The sequence below is a fragment of the Epinephelus lanceolatus genome, chromosome 8, assembly GCF_041903045.1.
Source record: "Epinephelus lanceolatus isolate andai-2023 chromosome 8, ASM4190304v1, whole genome shotgun sequence".
Taxonomy (NCBI): Eukaryota; Metazoa; Chordata; class Actinopteri; order Perciformes; family Serranidae; genus Epinephelus; species Epinephelus lanceolatus.
Genome location: NC_135741.1, coordinates 11794444 through 11818556, shown reverse-complemented (window position 1 = coordinate 11818556; position 24113 = coordinate 11794444). Strand labels below are relative to the sequence as shown.

At 43.4% G+C, this 24113-nt stretch overlaps 1 protein-coding gene across 2 annotated transcripts; it reads left to right on the top strand.

Annotated features, from left to right (window-relative positions):
* Nucleotides 1-252: 252 nt before the first annotated feature.
* LOC117258402 (PDZ domain-containing protein 4-like) lies at nucleotides 253-23860 on the top strand. 2 transcript variants are annotated; one of them, XM_033629279.2, is made up of 8 exons: nucleotides 253-2292; nucleotides 13954-14007; nucleotides 15879-16189; nucleotides 16329-16416; nucleotides 16973-17071; nucleotides 17152-17214; nucleotides 18647-18748; nucleotides 20441-23860. In XM_033629279.2, exons 1-8 carry the CDS (start codon nucleotides 2233-2235, stop codon nucleotides 22466-22468), a joined length of 2805 nt encoding a protein of 934 aa, XP_033485170.2. In that variant the 5' UTR covers nucleotides 253-2232; the 3' UTR covers nucleotides 22469-23860. The 2 variants fall into 2 exon arrangements, with proteins under 2 accessions (XP_033485170.2, XP_033485172.2); XM_033629281.2 differs by lacking the exon at nucleotides 13954-14007 and having other exon boundaries at nucleotides 2106-2292.
* Nucleotides 23861-24113: the final 253 nt, after the last annotated feature.

The window sequence follows — 24113 nt, the reverse complement described above, 5'->3', positions numbered from 1 at the left end:
TTTTCCTGCTGCAAACTGAAGATGGACTAACTTTTACAGGTGCCACAAGAGGACACAATCTCACAATCAAAGCTTTAAAAGAAGAATTTAGAATTTTTTTCTGAATAATTTGTCACATTTCATGCTGTATTTTATTTTGAAAGCATGGCAAGCTGAGGATGATTGCAGACACGCCACTGCTATAACCATGTAGGACTGATTCTCAGGTAGATAGAGGTATATGGTGATTGACATGCAATGGAGACGGGGAGAGGGGGTGACAGTTGGAGCACACCTGCCTGCTGAGCGTGTCTGACACCTCGCTGTCGCTTGTTTAGCGCTCCGCTCTCCAGACTATCAGCTTCCCCCAAGTTATCATGCTTCTCAGTGAGTGGAGATAGCTTTTCCGGTGTGTGTATATGACTGTATGTGTGTGTGTGGTTTGTGTTAGAGAGCCAGAGTTTGGGATTACACTGCCTCTGGAAAGGATACAGGTGTAGTGGAGCCTTGAATGAGGATTAGCAGCTCTTACACCTTGTCGCCAGCAGCACACGGGGCGATGGACCTTTCAGACAAGACTCTCGAGTGTCACTGGAGGATCGGAGATAAAGGTTTAACAAATGTGATGAGACTCGGGGGGCGAGGAAGGGGACAGGAGGACAGTTGAGAAAGTTCTGTTGAGATTTTGGTATTCTTTTAAGTCAAGCTATAACTGAATGTGAGTGGAAGTTAGAGGCCATTTATAGTAGCTATTCAAGGACAACTATAATATATCATACAAATACAAATACTGCCTAAACAAATGAAATCTTTGGATGTGCATTGATGATAGCTGCGATAAACAATCTTGATTTCCCCAATATCCCCGCAAAGCACGAAATCCATTTGATCCATGAGCTGGTTTGATATTGATTTCTCCACACAGTCAGGATAGAGTCTTGTCTGATCTCTGCTTGAGAGGTCACTAATTTAATTATAATCCGTCATTCAGTCTCGCCTAGAGCGGTCTTCCAGAGTGCTGACTGAGTACGCTGTGGAGAATCAATGGTCTAATACTTGTCATGATATCTGACAACACATCAGATAAACACAACGCGCTCCTGCTGCAGTCTACTATAACAATATCACAGTTTCGCCATGTGTTATTTACGCATCTTGTGTTATTTGAGAAATGACTTCTCCACTGATGGCAGTTCTGCTGACAGTTACAGGAAATTTGGCAGCTCTTGTGCTTGTAGTTGAAAGAAGCATGTGTTGTTGTCTGTCTTGATGCAGGTGTGCGTGTTTTTGGGGCTTGTATACCTGGCACAGGGCTTATCGTTGCTGCACAGGGCTTAAAGATCTAAGGGTGTGACAGGCACCACCTTGCACCACTTGACCTGCAAAACCCTAAAAGTTAAATTAGGAATTACCTGTAACAATGCATAGAGCCTGAAGTGTAGGACAAGAGCAGGGGAGTCCTGACAGGGTGTTCAGGAAGAAGTTATCTCAACAGCCACACTCAGCTTTACTTCAACGATCCTGGAAAGCAGAGGGGAAAGCAGGTGGGAAGCTTGGTGTGGGAGTGAGGAGGAAAAAAACAACAGGACTGAGGCAAGTTCTTTGATAGCTGTATTGTTTCTATCTACCTTGTTCAAAGAGCATCACTGAAAATGTGCTGTTTGGAGGTTTAGCGCTGCGAGTGAAAAAACTCAGGAACAGCGTGGGGGAGTTCAGCTAGAGTTCTGCTGGGGGAAACCTGCTCTATACTGCAGTTTTCAACACCAGGCAGCGAGGTTCACCTTTTGACAAGTCTGAAACAGCTGCCTGATCTATTTAACGACACAAGCACAAAACCTGCTGGACTCTTGGAAACAGCCTCTCTCACAAGATTACAAGTGACACTGGACGATCTACAACAAGCACATGAACTTAAAGAAGCAGCATTTTTGCCTGCGATGGAGACAGAAACAAACAGGTGGTGTTGCAGCTCTGAAACTGTCTCCACATCAGATTTTACTCTGGATTATAACACTTGAATCGTGAACAAGAAGAGGAGAAGACCCAAACAAACTGTGCATCCGTCCCTGGCAGGGATGTGTTGTGAACTCTGAGGAGGAGTAGTGTAGTGTGCCACAAGCCTGCGAATGAGGGTGGGGCTCTCTCACTGCCACAGACAAAGACCTTGATACAGAGAGAGTCCTGGTTTGAGAACTGGTGGTCAAGTGGGGCAGTTTTGGACCTGCACAGTCTGGCACCGTATCAAAAGTCACGATGGGGTGCAACATGTGTGTGGTTCAAAAGCCCGAGGAACAATACAGGGTCATGTTCCAGGTGAGCACTCTGCCTCCTCTCTCTTGTTTTCATTTATTTTTATTTTTCTGTCTTCCAGCATCCCTTTGTGTTTCCTCTTTCAAGTTCTCATTGTCATTCTGTCTTAACTTGGCTCTTTCTTGCAGCAACTGCCGGATGAGTGACGTTCAAAACAGCTCTGATGAAAATGTCATGTGCTCCCAACTGCAGTGAAAATCAACACAACCTCATCATGTTGACACACTCAATTAAACCAAATCATTCACACATTAATTTCCTAATAACCTGTTTTGAATCCAAAATGAATCCAGCAACTGGTTATTTGTTGTGATGTTAATGTCAAAGACGGCATCATCAGGCACTTTATGAATGAGTCGAAACTTTAGCACCATGATATCAATTAAATAAGACATGATAATAGCATGATATAATTATTCAGGTAGATTAGGTGAATTAAAATCATGGCTGATGGGTTTAATAAAAGCTCCACATCATGTGACACATCTCAGGCTTTAGTGTAGATTTTTACATATATAAATTAGCTCAGAAAAAGATGCGCAAATCACTTTGAACCTCTTGAGCAGGGCTGTATTGAAATAGTAATTCAGTGATAATAATACTGATAATTATGATAACGATGCTTCACTGTGATTACAATGATTACGATCAGAGAGCAGAGCTTAATTGCGTAAGATAGAGAGACACGCCGGTGTGGAGGAAGTAGAGTGGTGCAGAGCCACGGAGGCAGCAGGATGGATGGGTTGTTAAAGCCGGGCTAAAGTGTTATGGGAGAGAGGGGTTGCCACGGTTACAGCCTCAGCACCACCTGCCAACTGGGACCACAGACTGTATGTGAGTAAGCTCATCTGGCTGTGCGGTGCCTTAGGAGGCTCCTGCCCGGTGACTCGATGATACACGCGGTGACCGAAATAAGTCCCATGCTTACTAAGCATGAAAAATGCTTGGCACTCATGGGTATGCAGCGCAACAAATATAGTATCTGTGGCACCAGGAGCCTCAGCTGGGGCTCAGTGGCATGTTGGCGTCAGGGTGTGGGCCAGTTAACTGGGCTGCATCTGGTGCCAGAGGCGATGCCAAGAGAGAGGGATATATGGAGGTTGGCTGAGTCCAAATTGAGGCAGGATAATGAGTCAAAGGGGGAAATAGAGTCGAGATAGACAAATAAAAGAGGGAGGGAAAGTGTTTCATTTCTGCTATTTGCCCTTTGAGTAAGTGACTTGAGCTCGTCATGGAGCCAGGGTGCATAGAAAGGCTTGAATGACTTCACAAAGCCCCGGGGTGAAGTGCTAGAAACAGAGGAGCCAGATAGTGTGCGCACTCTCGGATGCGATCATAAAATCAGTGCACCCCATAATCAGTGACCTTATCTAACAGGGGTCAGCAGTAATGACACTGAGCGCATGCAGGTCAACGTCTTTGAAAGTGGAAATCTAATAATCCAACCGATTTGGCGATGTGAGGTCAACTGTGCTGGAAGGTTGAGTCCCTAGAAGTCTGTCATCCCAGAAACGCTCCCAGCTCTGTCAGCCTTAGTATCTGCACGTGGTTCCCAGACGGGCGTGGCGATGAGTGGAGCGAACGCTGATGGCAGGAGATATGTCGTATGATTTGGTGCATGCAGAGCAGTTGTCATGTTGCATGTGAATCTATTGTACGAACTGTGGTTGTGTATGTAGAGCAGATATTTTGAGGTGTTGGAGCTGCATATATTGTGGTCTGGTGAGCCTGAAACGACATTGCTGGCAGGGAGCAGGGGAGCATGAGACAGAGGGAACAAACGCAGATGGAGCACTGAATCAGAGCCACAGCCTTTGGCTTTCAGAGGATGCAATGAGAACAGATTCTGTGAAACCTTGAGGTCTCATATAAGCAGCATGAGCTGGTAGTTGTTTTTCTTTCTCCGTGAAATTTAAACGGAGTTATTACATGTAATGATTACAAACAGCAATTCTTGCTGTGCAGATGGCTGATTAATCCAAAGATCATGCCAAGCAAAAGATGGAGGTATACTGTGTCCAATCATAAAAAAATCAGCATAAAAGAGGAAACATAATTACACCCCCCACGCATTTCATGGCTTTCCCCTTTAGAGGTTTTCAGCTTTGAGCTGTTTTCCTTAACTAACATGTATAATTACACCTTCAAATTAGACGCAGTCTACTGAGTAACTGTCTTTAGACAATAAATTCAGCATTAAACAGCTTACAGCTACATCAGGCTGCAAAACCAGGCTGTTAAATTTGACTATATCAAAACACTTGCTTCTCATGCCAAAGGAATAGAAATCATGCATTATACATTGGGTCTCTGCTAACACATACGCTGCACGCTCGTGGTTGGTACACACCCATTGGCATGTTTCTGATCAATTTTGCCTCCTATAGCCCCCAGTGAAAAGGCATATTGTTGTTGAGCTGATGGATTACAGCCTCAGTTGTAGAAATACGTGCACATAAACCGTTTGGAGCGAGATATTATACTTTATACACATTTTACAGAGTACCTGCCCACATACACACACAGTAAACCTCTGCCCCCCCCGAGCCCTTCAGCCACTCCCTTCTTTCTCTCTCCTCCATCAGTGTAAAGCGGGAGGCTGTTTCCATGGCAACCGACGTCATTAAACAAACCTAATGTGCTTTTATTCACAATGACACCAAGAAACATGCTGACAGCCACAAGAGGCAAACTGATGAGAATCAATACATACAAATGACCGGCTGACATTAGCTGCACGGTTGTGTTCACGCCAACGTGTGTGTGTGTGTGTGTGTGTGTGTGTGTGTGTGTGTGTGTGTATGAGTGTGAATGAGATAGATACCCACATGTGAACATATTGTGCATACTGGAGGTGGACAAAATAACAAAAAAACACCTGATAATGAAATGTGATGAGAGCAAAGCTATAACGGTTTAGTTTTCAGTGTGGATTTGCTCATTTCAGTTTAGTTTTTATTGTTTCTAAATGTTTAGTCTTATTTGTTTTTTTTAATGATATGGGAGTCATTTGTCAGGGGCAGGATTAAAGAAGTTCAAAATAGGTTTTACAATAAAACATACTTTGTCAAGTCAGTTAAACCACAGTCACGCAGATATCCAACTCTCAATAAACATATGCACAAATGCCTCCTCATGTTTGTTGTTTTGATAAATTTGACCAACTATACAAAGACTAAAACTTGACATTTCTTGTATATCCTTTACTTTTATTTTAGTTAGTTTTGTAAGTACACAGTATAATTTGTTAGTTTTTTTTTTTAATCTAAAGTCTAGATTTTGTTTTTTATTTTAGTTAACAAAGACATTTTTTTTGTCACTTTTCATACTAGATTTTAGGAAAGTTTAAGGTAATAACATTGAATGTAAGCACCACACGTGTGCCTCAACATTACTTTCTTATTATAGTTTCTCAAAGGCATTATGCATTGCAGGGTTATTGTGTTATGTTGCGTTACACTGTCAGGTAGTCCTGCTATGTTGTCCATCGCTCCAAAATTTACAAGTAATACTGTCACTGCAGTTTTCACTTGAGATATATTTCCAAATACTGAATGTAATGTAATGTCCTGTAATTCAATCAGTAACACTTTACTTAAACATTCCTAATGTAGCATCAATAAACAGTCAATACGTATATAATAAGTAATTTGTAAGACATTATAATGTAGTTATAAGCAGATATTAGGACATTTAAGTGTTTGTTAATGTGCAATATTTTCAACAATTATAACCTCTCCTATGAACACGTTATAAAACATTTGTGTAACATGTCATATTCCCAGTCATTATCTGTTTGTACACCAGCATCCTCTGGAGCTTCACAGCAGGAGTTCAGGTTGTTCAATAAACACTTGTATGTGTTTACAACTGCAATATAATGTGTCAGAGACCACTTATTAAATGGAGGCCCAAACCACAGAAATCTTACATTTGCACATTAGTATGTAGCAGATATATGTTGGAACTTTACATTTCTACAATGCTATGATTAACGTGTGGTTAGATTTAGGCACAAAAACCACTTGGTTATGTTTTGGAAAAGATCATGAGAGGCTTAAAATACCTGGTTATAATGGCACAACCCCAGCTGGAAACGCAATGATGAAAAAATAGTTTATTTGTACCACTATCCCCATTTTAAACACAGCAGTGTGTCACTAAAAAAACATGACTGGTGGCTAAAAAGCTGCTGGTTTTGTTGTTGTTGTTTTGGTGTCAAACATGAGTCTGTAGTAGTCTGCAGGTGTCTCCCCTTGGTATCACATCATCCATCATCCCATCCACCTGCCAATGCTGTCATCAGCTCATATACGTTGTCACTCAACATATAAGATACACACATGTAACATATCCATGGTTGCAGAAACATACATATCAAAGCACAAGATGTGACATGAGTGCTTCATGACTATCTTCTGTTTTACTTAATTAAACAGTTAATCTAATTACATCATCTGGCAGATTGCTCGTTACCTCCTGGCTCATCAGCTCAGGAGTGTGTCAGTTTTCTAAAATGAAGTGCAGGTGTGTGTAATACGTATGCGTCTGTCAGGTTCCTGCTCTTTCCCTCGCAGACATCTCAGGCGTGTGACTGACACAGACACGAGACAAAGAGGATGGAGAGGATGTCACTCTCATCTCTCATTTAATAGGACAGGAGTGACAGAGAAAAAGAAAGGGTGGAGGGCAATATTGTAAGGTCATATAGTCTGTGACATGTCCTCCAGACCTACTCGCTCTTCGTCAACCACCTCCAATAACAAAAAAAAAAAACCTGCCCATAATTCTGCTTTTGTTCTAACTGATGAATGAATTGATAAATTATGTATATTCATGTCCTCCCGCTGAGGCTTGTTAGCTCCATCGCCAACATTTCAAAGAATGCTTTAAATCAATATCTTCTCACTGTTATCAGTTTGTAATAGGCCAACCACTCCCTGCTTGTTCATTTAAATTAGCTCAGTGATATCAAACAACAGGGGTTATAGCCGGGGTAGGTCAGCTCCGTCTCCAGATTAATTGATTTTCTGAGGAGGTGACTGCTGCATCCTTCAAAGCATGAGAGATGAGAAAAATCAATTACTGAACAAGTGGAACTCAATATGTTGAGCGGGGTCATGCAGGAGCTTTTGCATTAACACTGCACGTAAATCCAGGTTTGGGAAAAGATGAGATGCTGAGAGGGAAATAGTCACCATGAGGGCACGTTTCAGATTAAGACTTTAGTTGTTTGTGTATTTTTCCACACACTGTGTTTGGGATAATGTGTGTCAGTGTGGAGTGAGTCGTCCCCTTCTTGTTTCATCTCAGCCTGTTGTTCAGCACGCGAGATTAATTTGCTCTTTAAAGGGCTTTCAGATAAAAACTAATTATGCATCAACCACTTAGTAATTTCCCATGAGCCTCCATTGTGTTTACATACAAGTAGTGAACTCAGAGCCAGGCGTGCTCGCTATTTACATTCACCCGGCAATTCCTGGAAAGCTTGTTTTCTACATTTCTCCTGCATCATTACCCCTCCCATCACCTCCCTACCTCCTCACTCCCTGTGCACTCTGTCAGTGTCTCTCTGCCTTTGCTTTCTCTTTCTACACTTTGAACTCTTTGCATCTCTTTCATCTCTACCCACATCACCCCCATCCCCACCCTCAGCTCCACAGCCACCGCTGATACTACCACCACCGCCCGCCCCCTACTGTGAACTATGGAGGCTTTACTATCTCTCTGAATTTCAATTCTATGTTTTTTGCACAGATAAACAGAATTTGGATGTGTGTGTGTAGGGATGGGCGTGTGCACCCGAGGGTTCATTATTTGCATGGCTTGTGTCGCTTATAAACAGCAGATGTATGTAATGACCTACTAACCCAGAGATAATAGAGAACAGAGCATGTTAAGATTATAATGGATTCTCCATCAAGTCAGGTCTAAGATACAACAACCATTACCCTGGATGAAGTCATCTTCAAAGCAATCTCAGCACCTCTCATTGATAATGAATGAGAAATCCTCCGCTCCCCTCTTACCCTCTTTCTGTATTCATACCTGTCACTCATGACCGTGGAGCTGTATCCTAATAGCCTCTCTCTGATCCTGGAGAGCTGGGCTGTGTGGTCACGAGCACAAACAATAGATTGCTCCTGTTGTTTGGAGAGAAACAAGACTGGGTCAAAATATAGTAAATAGCTGGGCCGTGTAAGAAATGCAAGAAGGCTTTTAATTTGAAACAGGAAGTGGCAACATTCTCTAGGTAGCCAAAATGACCTGGCCCAAACTCAGCTTTAACTCAGCTTTAACAGCGGCATGCTGGATAAGATTAGCCAGGCTGCATCCAGTTGGCCAACTCAGCTGAGACTCGGTATGAATGACGCCCCAGAATCGGGCCAAATCAGCTGGCCCTGATTCCAGCTGCCGACACTGTCACCTCTGGGATGTTATCAGAAATTACCTGGCCCAGCATCGGCCTTAACTCGGCATGCTGGATAAAATTAGCCAGGCTGCATCCGGTTGGCCAACTCAGCCAAGACTCGGTATGAATGACGCCCCAGAATCAGGCCAAATCAGCTGGCCCGATTCCGGCTGCCGACACTGCCATCATTGGGCCATTATTAGAGATGACCTGGCCCAGCATCGGCCCAAACTAGGCATGCCGGATGAAATTAGGCGGGCCGCGTCCGGTTGCCTGACTGGGCTGAGACTCGGTATGAATGATGCCTCAGAATCGGGCCAAATCAGCTGGTCCAATTCTGGCTGCCATCACTGGGTCACTCAGTCACAAAGTTTACCCCACTGTTTGTGGTCCAGCCCAAAAATCCATGTAAATCCATGTTAAAACAAAGAACAGTACACTTAGACACACTCACACAGCAGAGGGACCTGCTTTCTCTGAAGCTGTACCCACTGATCATTTAACACAACTTTTGGCCTTGATCAGAGCCAAGTTCTGCCGCTACAATCATTTTTATAATGTCCTCTGGCCGCTGATTATTCGGCCAAACTGATTAACTGGTTGAACTCTAGTTACAGGTTTGTACTGAGGTGGCACCACTTATTCCAACATCTTATTTCCATTTTCTTCTCATAATGGTGGCAGCACCTGTTCGGAAGTGAATAATATTACTCATAAATTTGAGGTTTGTGTCATACAGACAAAGCTGTTCCTCAGACAAACTGACGAGTCGATCCTTTCTTTCCTCAGTCCAAAACTGCCATTTCGACCATGGCTGGCTAGTTAGAGAGCTAATTCCACCATGCTTATAGGGTGCCCCAAGAATGAGCCCTAAAACCTGGAAATGTTTTTGCATTTTAGCATTCCCGGTTTCCTCGTCTAGAAGTCATTGAGTTTTGGGTTTTTTGTTAGATGCCTGAAATAAGGTCTGTTTAAAAGCTTAACAGACTTTCACATTTTGTTCTACAACATAAAATACGTCAGTTAATACCCTACCCACGAATTTTGAAGCTTTTACATGTCTTCAAAAAAGGCGGTCGCTAACAAGTGGCTAAATGAGACTCGTTATATTTGGGATTTTAGGTCATGCACCCATGGTGTAGTTTGTTTATAGCCTAACGTTAGCTTTTTATTTCTGATGATTGCATTTGAATTTCAAAAATCCAAAAAGTGGTGTTAATTTGTAAAGATTATCTTGATGAACAAAATGTGTAAGTGTCATAAATGTCTGTTTGCCAGCTTATTTTCTGCAATAATCACTGTACAGAGTGCCCCAGGGATGATGTTTCCTGACGCAGAAGTTAGCGTCGCCCTAGTTTCCTTGCCAAAAAGCATATGTTTATTTATTTTTTTTCCTTTTTTGGATTACTGCAGAAAATACACTCTGTAGCAAACAAGCGTTCATGATACTTTGATACCTACCTAGCTAGCTAGCTTGCTAATTCCACCATGCTTTTATGCTAACGTTACAGTGGTTACAGAAAATGAGACAAACAAGCTAGCTAGCACCAAAAGCTCTCCAAATTAACGAACGATCCAGTTTGTTATGCAAGATTGAGTATTTCTGCACACACCCTCAATTAGTTTTTTAGCTAGCTTGCTAATTTCACCATGCTATCAGAGGTACAGAAAATGAGAAATGCATTAGTACAGGACTTTCATTGCCTATTAATTTCAAAAGAGCTACGGCCAATGTACACACTTAGGTCATCTCTCACTCTGACCATCACCTACTCAGGCCTTCATATTTATAGGACTGGCCTCACATGCTGCAGTCCAACCAAAAAAAATAATGAGGTGAGAGCAGAAATAAAAATGCACGTTGGTGAGCGATGTTAAGGTGCGTTTTTCCTCTAATCTAACATAAAAAACCACAGAGTATTAATTCCTTTATCACCAATAGGCCATGTAGGGAGGAAGCATCTTATTTGTCTCCAAGTGAAGAGGCTCATTAGGAGAGACAGCAAGATTTATGAAGGAACATTAGTGTGAGGAAGGACAAACACACACTAGGAGATGGACCCGGCTGCAATAGATGAAAATAGAGGAGTGGGAGGGTGGGTTATCATCTCTGGGGAAGGGACAGAGAAGACAGAACTGCTGAGGCAGCATGGCGTAAGAAAACAGGGCAGAGAAGAAGCAGGATATGGGAGAAAGAGAACAGAAAGGAGAATGACTGCAGGCACGGAGACACAATGGCAAAGCAGGAAAGATAGACCAGAGGGGCGGTGGCGGTGGCGGTGTGGCGGCTATGAGAGAGAACCAAAGGGAGCAGGGGCTGAATGTGGCAAGAAAGTTTTTGTGCTTGGCTGCACAGGGGAACATTGATTTGACATGCAATTACTGGAAGGGGACAAGAGAAGAGAGAGGGAGTGGGAGAATGAAGCAGGGCGGTAAAGATGTGGAGAGTCGCAGACAGCCAAGGTCGCTGACTGAGTGCAGCATGAATGACACTTTACAAAGGCTGTCTGGCTCAGTAACCGCCTGCGAACATCATCATGTTGCTGTCTGTCTCCTGTAATGACATCAGGAGGATTTGTCTTTATGAGCTCAATTGAAAATGTGTTAAATGTTTCTATTAAATTTGATCCAACAGTGGACAGCCACGCAGCTCTGAGGGGCTGAGCAGTGCTTTGAGCCAAAGGTATAATGCTTATAAACATATTACAATTTTGACCTGCTCTCATTACACCTTATGAACGTTTGCAAAAATAAATATTGGCAGCAATCATAGACATTATAAAAACAATGGACACAGCCACTGTGACGTCACTCATTGGTTTCTGGGCTTCAGTTTGGCATTTTGCCTGTCGCCATCTTGGATTTTTGGAGCCTGAAGTGACCATTTTTGGACAAGAGGGTGACGCTGTGGAGGAGCGAAAGGTCGGTCTGACTAAGAACCTGAGAACGCAATCATCAGGCAGCCAGTTACTCAAAGCAGTTGTGCCCTAAATTATGCCTAACTTGAAGCCTTGATAACATTTAAATAAAAATGCACCCCCCTGTAACACTTTATACTGAGTGTACAAATCAGATACTTAAGTGTTTAACTAAATATGAATGTTTAACTGATGAGTCGTGATGATTATATGCATGAATTAATCCAGGTTCACACTTTATAAATCATTAGCTAAGAAATGTTAATTCACAGTTACTCCATGTTGATTTCAAGATTTGCTCAAGCCCACTCTGAAAGCAAAACAGTAGCTTTAATATAGATCTCCAACAGCTTCATGTTCTCTGCTCTAGTCCATCTATGTCTTGTTCCAGTAGCCCATTTCTTATCAGGTTGCCCTGGTTTTTCAACACCCGACACGGACCTTGTTGACTTGGGCAATATCCGAGCTGGTAGGACTCTTGTATTTGCTAGCAACATTAAGAACCTTGCCTAAGACTGGATATATGTTGCCCCAACCTGATCAGGAAGCGATGCCTTGATCTTCTGCGTCAAAGTTAGTAGTCTTAATCCGTACAGTACACCAAGGGCTGAAACAGGAGCTAGAAAATATGTGTGTTGTAAAGGCAACAGTGGTGCCAGTGGTAATCGAAGCACTCAGGGCTGTGACCCCCAAACTGGGAGAGTGGCTCCAGCCGATTCCAGGTACAAATCTAAGGTCTTTGTCCAGAAGAGTGCAGTCCTAGGAACAGCTAAGATACTCAAACTCCCAGGCTTCTGAGGGGATGGATGGATGGACAGATAGATAATATAAAATAAAAGCATATGCTCCACCAGCTGTAACAGTGACAGTAACTGTGAATTAACATCTAGTTGATGATCTATTGAGTGTGAACTAATCACATGAAGTCATTGTGACTTTATCATTTGTTAATCACGAGCAACAGGAATTCATGATACATCCTGCATTAATTCATGCATAGGTTAATCATTAGTCATGCTATGGTTAAATACTGCTTAGTAAGTATTTGATTTGTACCCTTATCATAAAGAGTTATCCACCTCCTGTACAGTTGTCATGCACACAAAATTTAACTGTAGAGTCCAGGTCTGCTTTTTGTACCAGGCTGTAAATATGTTTATTTCTGCTGTAAAGTTGAGCATTTTAACATGAAGGTCTGTTGGGATTGGTTTACTTTTGGAGCCAGCCTCAAGTGGCCATTAGAGGAACTGCAGTTTTTGGCACTTAAGCGTTTGCTTCATTTTCAGCCTCACACTCAAGTTGTCACTTGGTGCCAATTCACGTAATTCATGTCGAGACATTTCACTGGATAAGTTTAGATTGTGACCTGCTGCTGGCGCTACAGGAAGGTCAAGGGATCCCCACAGTTGTTAGGATTCATCCTCTGGGAACCATGAATGTCTACACCAAATTTAATAGCAAACTATCCAATAGTTGAGATATTTGAGTCTGGACTAAAGCGGTTAACAGACAGAGCTACACCGCTAACGTATCTTAAAACAGGTATAAATACTGAATGAATCTGTCTCCTAAAGGTTTGTGTAAAGTCCTGCTTGATTTGACCAGCAATGTTTTGGTTCAGTGACCCTGAAGTCAAATCCCTGTTTTGATTCCTCCTGCAGATTTATTTTCAATAACCTTTCATTATTAATGGCCCTTTCCCTCCTTCTTGCTGTGTGAACCAGCCGCGGTGGGAGAGAGAGAAGGTGTTTCATACACCACATGATTTGACTCTCAACAACACCAGAGTGTCAGGACTCATATTGTGATGCCACTGTATATGGGAGAACTGTGTGAATGAACTAACAAAGCCCACAAGCAGACAGAGAGAGCTGTGTAAAGAAGAGGAAATATCAAACACACTGTATGTGCCAGCTTTAAGTGTTTCATTTCTGCGATTTAAAATGTCTGAAAGCGTGACGCTCCGGCACAAATTACATTAGAATATTTTGTCAGTGAAGCTCTTCTTGCTCAAAACAGAGGGGGGAAATCAAACGGTTTCTCCAGAATATAAATATGTTTTGTTGTTTAAATATATTTGCAGAGAGGAACCAGCTCTGATTCAGACAAAAGAAAGATAACAGTGTTTTGTAGAAGAGGAGGAACAGAGTGTACAAAACTAATGTACTAAGGGAAACACATTTTTATCTCTGTTACTGTTAAATATATGTTTTTTAACCTCTGGTCCTTTATAAAAAAAAGTTTTCACGAAGACCTTGCCATTTTCCAACTGTTCACAGTTGTAATTACTTTCTAACTGCACCATTTCCTTGCTCTCTTTCCCTCTCTCCACAGAAGGGTCACATAAACAACATGTTGTGCTCTTTTGACGCTGCCGGTCGATTAAAGGTCTCAGTATAAAGCTCTCTGCTCTGCTGCTTGGTGTGATGTGGTGTCGAAACCTTTTAGATATAAACCTGTTTTTTTTTTTTGGTCTCTGTGTGCCTGAAGAAACATTATCAGCCGTGTGACAGTTTAAATTCACTTACATGTTGGCTGGAGTGTATCTTTCTAGTTTTTCTATTAACAAACATAACCTCAGTTCTTCTTTCTGTAGGTGTGTGTAGCTGTAGTTCCCCCTCCTGTTCTCTGTGTTTTCTTGAGGCAGTTTTACTTTGAACTAACCTTGCCTGTTCGATACAACTCCTGATGTGGGTCTGTCCATCCTCCTGTCTTCCTCTGTTCCTGCAGTGGTAGAAATATATGTTTTATTTAAGTAAAAGTTGAAATACAGCAGTGAAAAAACACTTGTTTCAAGTAAAAGTTCTGCTCTCACCTAAAGGCTCTGCACACCAATAATCCACCCATGCAGGTGATTTCACTTGCCTAATTAGGGCTTCACTTGCTTGACATTTTCCTCAAATGGCTGAATCCCCACTCACAGACTGTGAGGGAGCGTTCTCAGGGAGTCTGCGGGTGCTGAGGGCTGTCCAAATCCACATTCATCCAGTCACCAAGGGGCATCAAGCGGACTTTCGGCAGACTTCCAGACAATCCGCTTTGGGTGCAGACCAGGCCCCTGGAAAGTATGCTGCTCTTCGAAGCCAATTTTCATAGAGGCCAAAGGGTGGAAGTACATCCGTCACCTGATGCCCACTGGCCCAAAGACTTTTCCCCATAGACTTACATTGTAAAAGAGACGTCTGTACATCAGTGTGTACAATTATTGAGCATCACAACTTCACAAAATGACTTTCACTATCAGAATTTGATCCATGCAGCCAGATAACATTTAGAAAGTCTTTCGGAGCCGCATAGTTAAATTATTCATTCTGAAATAATCAAATTAATTTCCCTTCCCTCTATAGCCTATACTTTATACTATACTACATATCTCTGTATCATGATGTGGTTGAATATTATTTCTGGCCTATGCAACTGAAGTAGCATTTTAATTGGCAATTTATCTTTTTTTTGTCGGTTGTACAAACCACAGCGTCACGCTTGATTTAAATTAAAGGTGAGTTATTGAATTAGTGAAGTCTGCATAAGTCTACAGAATGTCCGCTTGAGGCCCCTTGTGGACTGGATGAATTGTAGCTTTGGACAGCCCTCAGCACTCCCAGACTTCCCGGGAACACGCCCGCAAAGTCCGCGAGTCTGCAAGTGTGGTGAAGTCCAGACATTTGGATTCAGCCTTAGATTCAGCCACAGAGCACTTGGTGACTTGTAATTTGCCAGCAAAGCTCTGACACAGACCTGAGCAGAGGTTTAATCAGCCAGAGTGATAAAAAACGTCTGTGTGGGTTTGTAGAGCCTTTAATTTGCAAAGTAGCTTTAGCTGTCAGATAAATGCAGTGGAGCTAAAAAAAAAAGCACAATACCTTCCACTGAAATGTAGTGGAGCTGAAGTATAAAGTAGCATAAATGGAGCCACCAAAGTAAAACACAAGTACGTCAGAATTGTACTTAAGTATAGTACTTAAGTAGAAGTACTTTTTCCACCACTGCCATCCTGTTATTCATGCCAGCGTCTATCTGGTTAATTACACAACAGAGATTGCTGCCCACTTTCCAAACCTTTGTCTGTTTGTTGTGTATTTTGCATTTCTCTGTGTCAGAGAAAGCAAAACTAGATTTCATAAAACCCTCCTTTAACACCTGGTTTCTTTATCCCTGCACTAATTCTCCTTTAACTCAGTTTGTCCCCCCTCTCTTTTCCTCTTCTTCTCCTCTTCCTGCTCCGGCACCATTTGATCCCAACACACTGTGTTTTCCAGGTGAATGGAAAGGAGCTATCCCGCCTTTCTGGGGATCCCACCCTGGACATACGGGACCCCGTGCTGTCTAACATACTGCGGCGGGGGGCCCGCAGACGTGCAGGTCTGGCGGGAGCCCCTGGAGGGCTAGTGCCAGTGACCATGGGCATGGCCGACTGTGTAGACAGCTGCACCCAGACGGACATCAGCTTCCAGCATATGTTGACTCTCGGCAAGAGCAGCCAGCATCCCTGCGGAGCTCCACCCCCACCCGACCCTCCGCCGTCCCCTCCACTACCGCCGTTACTGGAGCCGTATCTATTCAACGAACTGTGAGTGGGAGTCGTATAATAGGCCTCTGCAGCACGTCCAACTGTCAGACCAGAGCTCATCTGCCGTCTTGGTTCTAGTCCATGTCATTCTGTTCACACATTCGAATTACTGAAATATTCTGATTCTTGTCATTCTCAGCTTTATAGAGCCCGTATACTACGACCCCACTGATTACTTCGACATCACTCAGCATGAAGTGGACCGGCAGGATGAGCTGGAATATGAGGTGAGAGCCCTTCAGCTACTTAAAGGAGCAGTGAGAAAGATTTAGGGGGATTTAGTGGCATCTAGTGGTGAGGACCACAGATTGCAACTAGCTGAAACTTCTCCTGGTTAGAATTCCTTCAATGATCATTGTTCAGGAGGTTTTTAACTGGAGACTAATTATCTGCAGAGGTCTCTTCCTGTCCAAAACAAACAGACCCTGTGATTTCAACGGGTAAAACACTGAATAAAGCAGTTTTGCGTTAAAAACATTTAAAGACATTTAAAGTTTATTTAAAAGTTTGGGCTGATGCCAAAATGTTAAATTTGTTCTGGGCTACTGTAGAAACATTCTGGTGCAGCATGGCAAATATAAACAGCTCATTCTAAGGTAACAAAAACACAACAATCCTTATTTTCAGGTGATTATACACTAAAGAAAACAAACGTATTATATAATAGTCCATTTCTGCCAGTATACCCCCCTAAATCCTACACACTGGACCTTTAAACTCGTGCCGAAAGCTGCTCCACTGCTCTCTGTCTGACATTCTCAAACTTTTCTCTAACTGCTTCAGGAGGTGGAGTTATATAAGTCTCGTCAGCAGGATAAACTCGGGCTGACAGTGTGTTACAGAACCGACGATGAGGAGGACCTGGGGATATATGTAGGAGAGGTTAGTGCTATAAAATTTGATATTTAATAAATCTTTCACATTTCTTTACACACCTAAAAAAATCATTTTTTTCCCTACAGGTGAACCCAAACAGTATCGCAGCAATAGATGGACGTATCCGCAAGGGAGACAGAATACTACAGGTACAGGTTTCCTAAATAGTTTAGTGGGGCTAGATTCCTTTAGGGAATTACTTTATTTATCAGAGAAGGAGTCTGTTTTTTTGTTGTTGTTTTTTATCTTGACCCTTCACGGAGCTGCAAATATTTCTCCTTGAGCCTCCCTCATTTACTGGGGGAAAATGCACGAACTTCCCTCCACCATGAATATTGTGATATTTCTGTATATTCACAGGAAATGTAGGTATGGAGCCAATGCAACAAGCAAACAGCATGGAGGGAGTTACCGCCAAAACAAACAGCTAATTTCTTAAAGATTCTGTGTGTAACTTTCAGAAAATCTTATTGTTAGTGACACTTGTTTGAGGTTGTTAACTCCACTGAAGTCAGCATCCCGTTGCTTGCGCTCTGGTGCTTGCATTCTGTAGTTGTGAGCGAGCACCAGGGCATTGGTCAAATGGTAAATGGTAAATTGACTGCCTTGTATAGCGCCTTTCTAGTCTTACGACCACTCAAAGAGTCACATTGAACCCACATTCATACACTGGTGGCTGAGGCTACCGTACAAGGTGCCACCTGCTACTCAGTTTTTAACACTCACACACTGATGGAGCAGCCATCAGGAGCAGTTTGGGTTTCAGTATCTTGCTCAAGGATACTTCGACATAAGGACCGGAGGAGCCGAGGATCAAAAACCCCCTCTACCTCTGAGCTACAGTCACCCCAAAACCTGTCAAAACAGTGACAAACAAGAGACTGATCTTGATTATACAGTGTCATGTTGATAGAATGCTTCAAAATAAATTAGTCATATTTAGAATAACGTCACTATCCGCAATGCTTTCATTGACCCTGATGATACTTGGTAGTTTGCCGTTTGCAGCTGACACTGTTCGTGATTTTCTTTAACTATGATAAATGGTGTGTGATAAATTTTCCCCCAAAAATATACAAAATACATCCACGTAAAGTTGAATGCCCCTCCCCTTAGGCAAATTAAAAAAAAAATATTTCCCTCTCCAGTGCTTAAGAAAATATTTAAAGTGCCTCCTCCATTTTGCACCACCCTCTCCCCTCTCATAACTAACAGTCCCTTATATGATGCTATCAATACCACAGGGTTGTATAACTCCTCACAGCAACAGTTTTTTTTTTTTTTACTTTTATTAGTTATGTAATGCATGAAGCTGAAGTCTTAGATAACCCCTGGTCCAGAATAGAGCTGGAGTCAAGTCCATTTTAATCCAGCCTTACTCACATATTAAAGGAAATTGCTCATAGTGCAGCGTTTCTTCTGAATTCTTTCATAAGAGGTTGAATGTCATTACTTGTGCTATTAAGTTAAAGAGAGATTTTTTTTTCCCTAACCATTTTCTGGCTCGAGAAATTTAATTGAATCTTGGTGTAAAGGGTCTTTCGTTATCAGCTCAATATTATTCTCCTCTTTCCCTCTCAGATAAATGGAGTGGACATCCAGGACAGAGAGGAGGCAGTAGCTATTCTCACCAGAGAGGACAGCACTAATGTCTCCCTGCTCCTTGCACGACCCGAGATAGAGGTGAGGAAATTGGATATGCAGTCTTGGGGGAGCACGCTGCAAGGCTCAGTCTGAATACTGGCCTTAAAAAAATGCATTCTTCTCTCTTTATTGCCCTCAAATTAGTTTACATGTGTGTGTATAAGAAGGTGTTGCTCTAAGATTCAGAACAGAAAGAGAAGAAACTGGGAACACGAGAAAGAGCGTGGTGCTCTGCTTTGTAGCCTGCAAGCTGCACGGAGGCAGAAAAGCAAAGAGGTGCAAAAACATGATGAGGACACAGATAGTGTGAAGAGAGAGGCAAAGACAAATAGTGCTTGTGCTCACAGTGCAAATGTGGCACCTCTTTGTTTCCCTCAAGGTCACTCTTGTAGCAGATATGGGGACATTGCAAAGCACACTGGATGCCCCTCAATAACACACCTCTGCCAAATGACTTGTAAACACACAACTTGACACATGTCGACACAAGCAAATGGATTTTCTCTGCATACGGCTGTAAAAAAACAAAAAAAGAAAAACAAGCCGCAGCTGGAGGCAGTATATGTGAAAAGACAAAAATCTGTATGCTGGCTGCATTTGTACAGAAGGAGCTAAAGGGCAGATTTAAAAGCCGCTCATTAAAATGGTCAAAGTCAAACACACACGCACACATAAATAGCCTCTCCTATGTTTAAATGTGTCCTTGTACAGAGAGAGATGAGCACAAGTACTACCTGTGAAAGGCTGACAAGATTTATATTGCTAAGGCATGGTCCCACATTAACATTCAAGTGAGCGAGGGGAGGACAGAGAATCATCAGAGGGAAATGCAAAAGCAGAGATTAAAGCTTGATCTGTTGTCTTGAGGGAGGAAGAGAGGGAACTGAAGGGGCTGTCAGAGAATAAGAATGAAGATAATCAATACTTTTGTCTGTAGTCTGCATGCAACTCACATTCAAATTAAACCAATTAGCTAAGATCAACTGCGCTCTGAGGACTGAATTGTTTACTTATTCAAGCTCAGGCATTTGCATTATATTTGATCAGCTTTTGAGGGGATGTCAAGCAAAGTAAACAGATCAAAAACAACGTTATGAAATATAAAAGTGTTATTCATCTCTAACGATCGGATCATTCTGGATGGACACTTCATCCTCTAGTACTGAATACTTTCCTATCAGGTAGCTCATATTTAGCTGCAGTCTAAACATGAGGTATGACTTTTGTTTTTCTCTGTAGACACATAACTCAATGGAAATCAAATGTAACAGCAGGGTAGAAAGATGTTAAAATCTCACACAGCACTGGCTCCATCTAGTGTCAAAAAAGTGAACTACTCTTAAATCAGTTCAGAGAGGTGCTGCACTCAACATTAAAGGAACACTTCGCCCCCCCAAATGACCATTTCTATATAAACTACTTGACCTGTGTTATGCTGAATTTGTGTGAAGAAATCTTTGTTTATAACACATGCCTCCACGGTGAATGAAGAATCCAAAAACAGAGAAAATTCTTGATGAATTGAAGTCATAAGGGGCCGTGTTAAACAACACCAAAACTATGTCAAACAACTGACAAACTCTCATACAACTCATAGATGTACAACAATATTCTAATGTGTACTTTTCCTTTTTCTTTTGTTTGTCTCTTCGACAATCAACTTTACACCTCCACCTTAATGCCATCAACTAAATTCAACAACTTGCACCCTGATACACCTTCACCCGTCAGAATGACAACCAGTTGGACCCAGATGAGCTGGACCTGGAGCCACTGGACAACGCTGTTCACCTGCCCTGCAGCCACAGACTGAAGAACAGCACCTCTGTCTCGGGTGCTGGACCGGGTGACCTTGTTGATGGGAGTGTACTTGGTAATCATGGTCACTCAATAAACAGGGATTCACCTGATTTGCTCCAGACTGTGCTGAGCAACAGCCAGGAGCTGGACAGTGGGGTGGGCCGTACAGATGAAAGCACACGCTATGAGGAGTCTTCAGAACACGACCTTCTGGGAGATGACCACACTAGTGCCTCCAATACGAACGCCACCAATACACCTGGCAGCATGCGCAAGTTTTTGTCTGGTCGAGGGGACACTCCACCCTTGCTGCACTCCCAAGACCTCCAGTTCAGCACTGACTCTCTCTTAGGACTGGACTGTGTTAACGGGGGAGGGCTGGAACACATGGAACGATTGGAGAGGACCTACATGGCAGATCCAATGAGGATGATGATGCCTGGGCTGACTGAGGAAGAGTGTGAGAGGTACAAAGAGCTCCTGGAAATCAAGTGTTACTATGAGAAGAACAGTAATGCTCTGATGCTCCTGGGAGATCAGGGGCCGGTACCAGAGGAAGGTGGTGTCTCACTGGATGTGAACAGGAATGAAAGCCTGACGCAGCATGAGATGGCCCTCCTGGAGGAAGAACTACGCCACTTGGAGTTCAAGTGTCGTAACATCTTGAGGGCACAGAAGATGCAGCAGCTGAGGGAGCGTTGTCTGAAGGCTTGGCCTCTTGAGGACAAGAATGGAGCAAGTGCAGGGGCTGGAGCAGGACGCTTGGACATTACTGGTACTCTGGTCAGCGAGGAGACCTGTCACCACGCTCTGTCAGACATCAATGAGCTCCCTGAGAGGGAGCGCTCTGATAAGGACAGTACAAGTGCATACAACACTGGAGGGGAAAGTTGCAGGAGCACCCCTCTGGTCAATGAACAGTATCCATCACCCTCTACACAGAGCCTGGAGAGAGGAGAGCCTCTTCTCCAAGCTGGTACACAGTTTCCAACCTCCACTAGGCAGAGAGGTAGCCGGGCTGAAAGAGGGGACAGGACACAAGCAAACCTCAACCAACCCTACTCTCCCCACTCTAACAGAAGACGAGCTGAAGCTAAGACGTCCAGTCCTGGAGCTAAGGTTAGGTCTCTGCCTCGGGATAGAGGGACCAGGCGGGGCTCAGATGGAGAGGTGAGACGTAACCCCAAAGCTAACGGGACAGCTGAGAGGGCTGGTGGATACAGTGCAGAGAACAGTCCTTACCTGTCCCGCCGTCACACTGACACAAAGCCGCCCCAGCACTACCTGAGCTGCATGCAGCTGAGGTCTCCTTCCACCTCTGAGCGCCTTAATGGTCTCAGAGACACTCCCAGAGAGGGCAGCATGGAGACTTGGGGCGACGCCAGCCCAATGAGCTTGGGGAGCACATGTAAAGACATTGTCCAGGACCCAAGTGCTGTACCCTTGTCCCCTCCACTGTTGCCTGCATCCCCTCGTATGGAGTGGAAGGTGAAGATCCGCAGTGATGGCTCTCGCTATGTGGCCAAACGCCCAGTGAGGGATCGCCTCCTGAAGGCACGCGCCATGAAGATCAGAGAGGAGCGCAGTGGCATGACCACGGATGATGATGCTGTGAGTGAGATGAAGATGGGCCGTTACTGGAGCAAAGAGGAGCGCAAGCAGCAGCTGCTGAGGGCCCGAGAGCAGCGGCGCCGCAGGGAGTTCATGATGCAGAGCCGCCTCGACTGTTTGAGAGAGCGTGACAGGGACCAGGGCGGCAGCGGGGGAGGCCAGCAGGGGTCGACACAGCAGCAGGAACCCGCATCCATCCTGGAGCTGTGCCACCGCAGGAGCATGAAGAAGCGGAGTCGCAGAATCCTGGACAACTGGATCACGATACAAGAGCTACTTGCCCATGGGACCAGGTCTGCTGATGGGAAGAAAGTCTACAACCCCCTGCTCTCTGTCACCACAGTCTGAGATCACATCGGAGGCAGATAGGGAGGGAGGGATAAAAAAAAGTGCCAAAGTGTTTTGATAGGACGAACAGAAGCTGCTTCACACCTTGGCACAAATATCTGTCTGCAGGGATGCAGCAGCACTCTGAAACACAAAGTCTGTGGGGGTAATATTAAGTAGCATACCTTAAATGCAGTGGTGTAGTGGTGGTTGATGAGGTGGGTGTACTACTAAGTAGACAGGTTGGTTACCAAGGAGGAAGTGGGGATACTCTTCTATGTACTCCAAAGGCTTTTTGGGTGTTAAGTGGATATACTGTTATCTGCCAGAAAAAGAGGCTGGTATCCCCCATGAGCCTGTGATACCCTCCACTACACCACTGCTTAAATGCCCCAACCTAAAATGTTCAGATTGGAGGAAAGCTCATGACTGAGACTGACAGGGTTTGTGTGTCTGATAACATTATGTATCGTCCCAAACAGGAAGACAGTAGCCTACACACTTTCACAATACTGTTGTATTGAAGCTGCATTTTGACATTCAGCCTTCCATTATCACAAATGCAGATTTACAGCAGTCATAAACTTCACAATAAACAATACACTTAACCCCACTTCCAATTCATCTGGTTAAATGGACCGAAACCAGCCAGGAAAAACGCTTTCAAGCCATTTTCATGATGCTTTACCTCTCACATGTGTAGAGCGTGATCCATTGTATCCTGCACAGAAGTCTGTACTAGCTTGTCAGATTTAATTTTGGACATCACTGTCAATGCACAAGGCGAAAAAGAAGGGTGGACAAGTGGACAGTCTAAAGGCCCAGACACACCAAACCGACATCATAAGGTTGACTGTTGCATTGCCTCACATCGTCTGTGTCTCAGCTAAAAAGTTGCACTTGAGCAAACCGCAAATACTACAGCCAATGGCCAACTAGCACATAGGTACGCAGGTGGCGGTAGTCTGTATCAGGTCCACTGGAAGTGCACTGGGCTTTGAAGCCAATTTTGTAGCGGCCAAACTGTGGACTTACAACATCCGAGTCCCTCACGATTCAGTTGGGGCCAAAAATACTTTTTCCCATAGACTTACATTCTGAAAGAAAGGTTGTAAACCAGTGTATGATTTTTTTTTGAGCGGCAAATCCTATGCAAAATGATTCGTTTCACTATCAGAATTTGATCCATTCGGTCTGATAACATTTGTAAAGTCTAGAAGAGCTGCACGATTAAATCATTTTATCCCCATTCAAGTTCGCGGAGAGCTAAACCATAAGTAGCTTGGCCAGTGAAAGTCTCTTGCGCTTGCTGTGTGGGCTCAATGATACAAGTATGAATGGCTGCAGCTGAAGCAGCTATGTGACCCACCTACAAGATACATGACTCGCCCACCATATTTAGGTTCAGCCCCCTTTGCTCCTTAGTCCGGAAGTGGAAGTCCCCAAGACAATGCTAAATAAACATTTAGCAAGCTATGAAGTTTTAGGTTAAAAGAGAGGCGATGAAGGTTAAGATTATAGTTAGGTTAAGGGTTACATGTCATTCCTTATAAGGTGAATCATGGCCCCTTCATATAATGAACATAGTAAATTAATAAAGTAGATTACTGCTATGTTCAGCCTATTAATTCACTACAATGTTGCGTTGTAGCGAGGTTCAAACAAC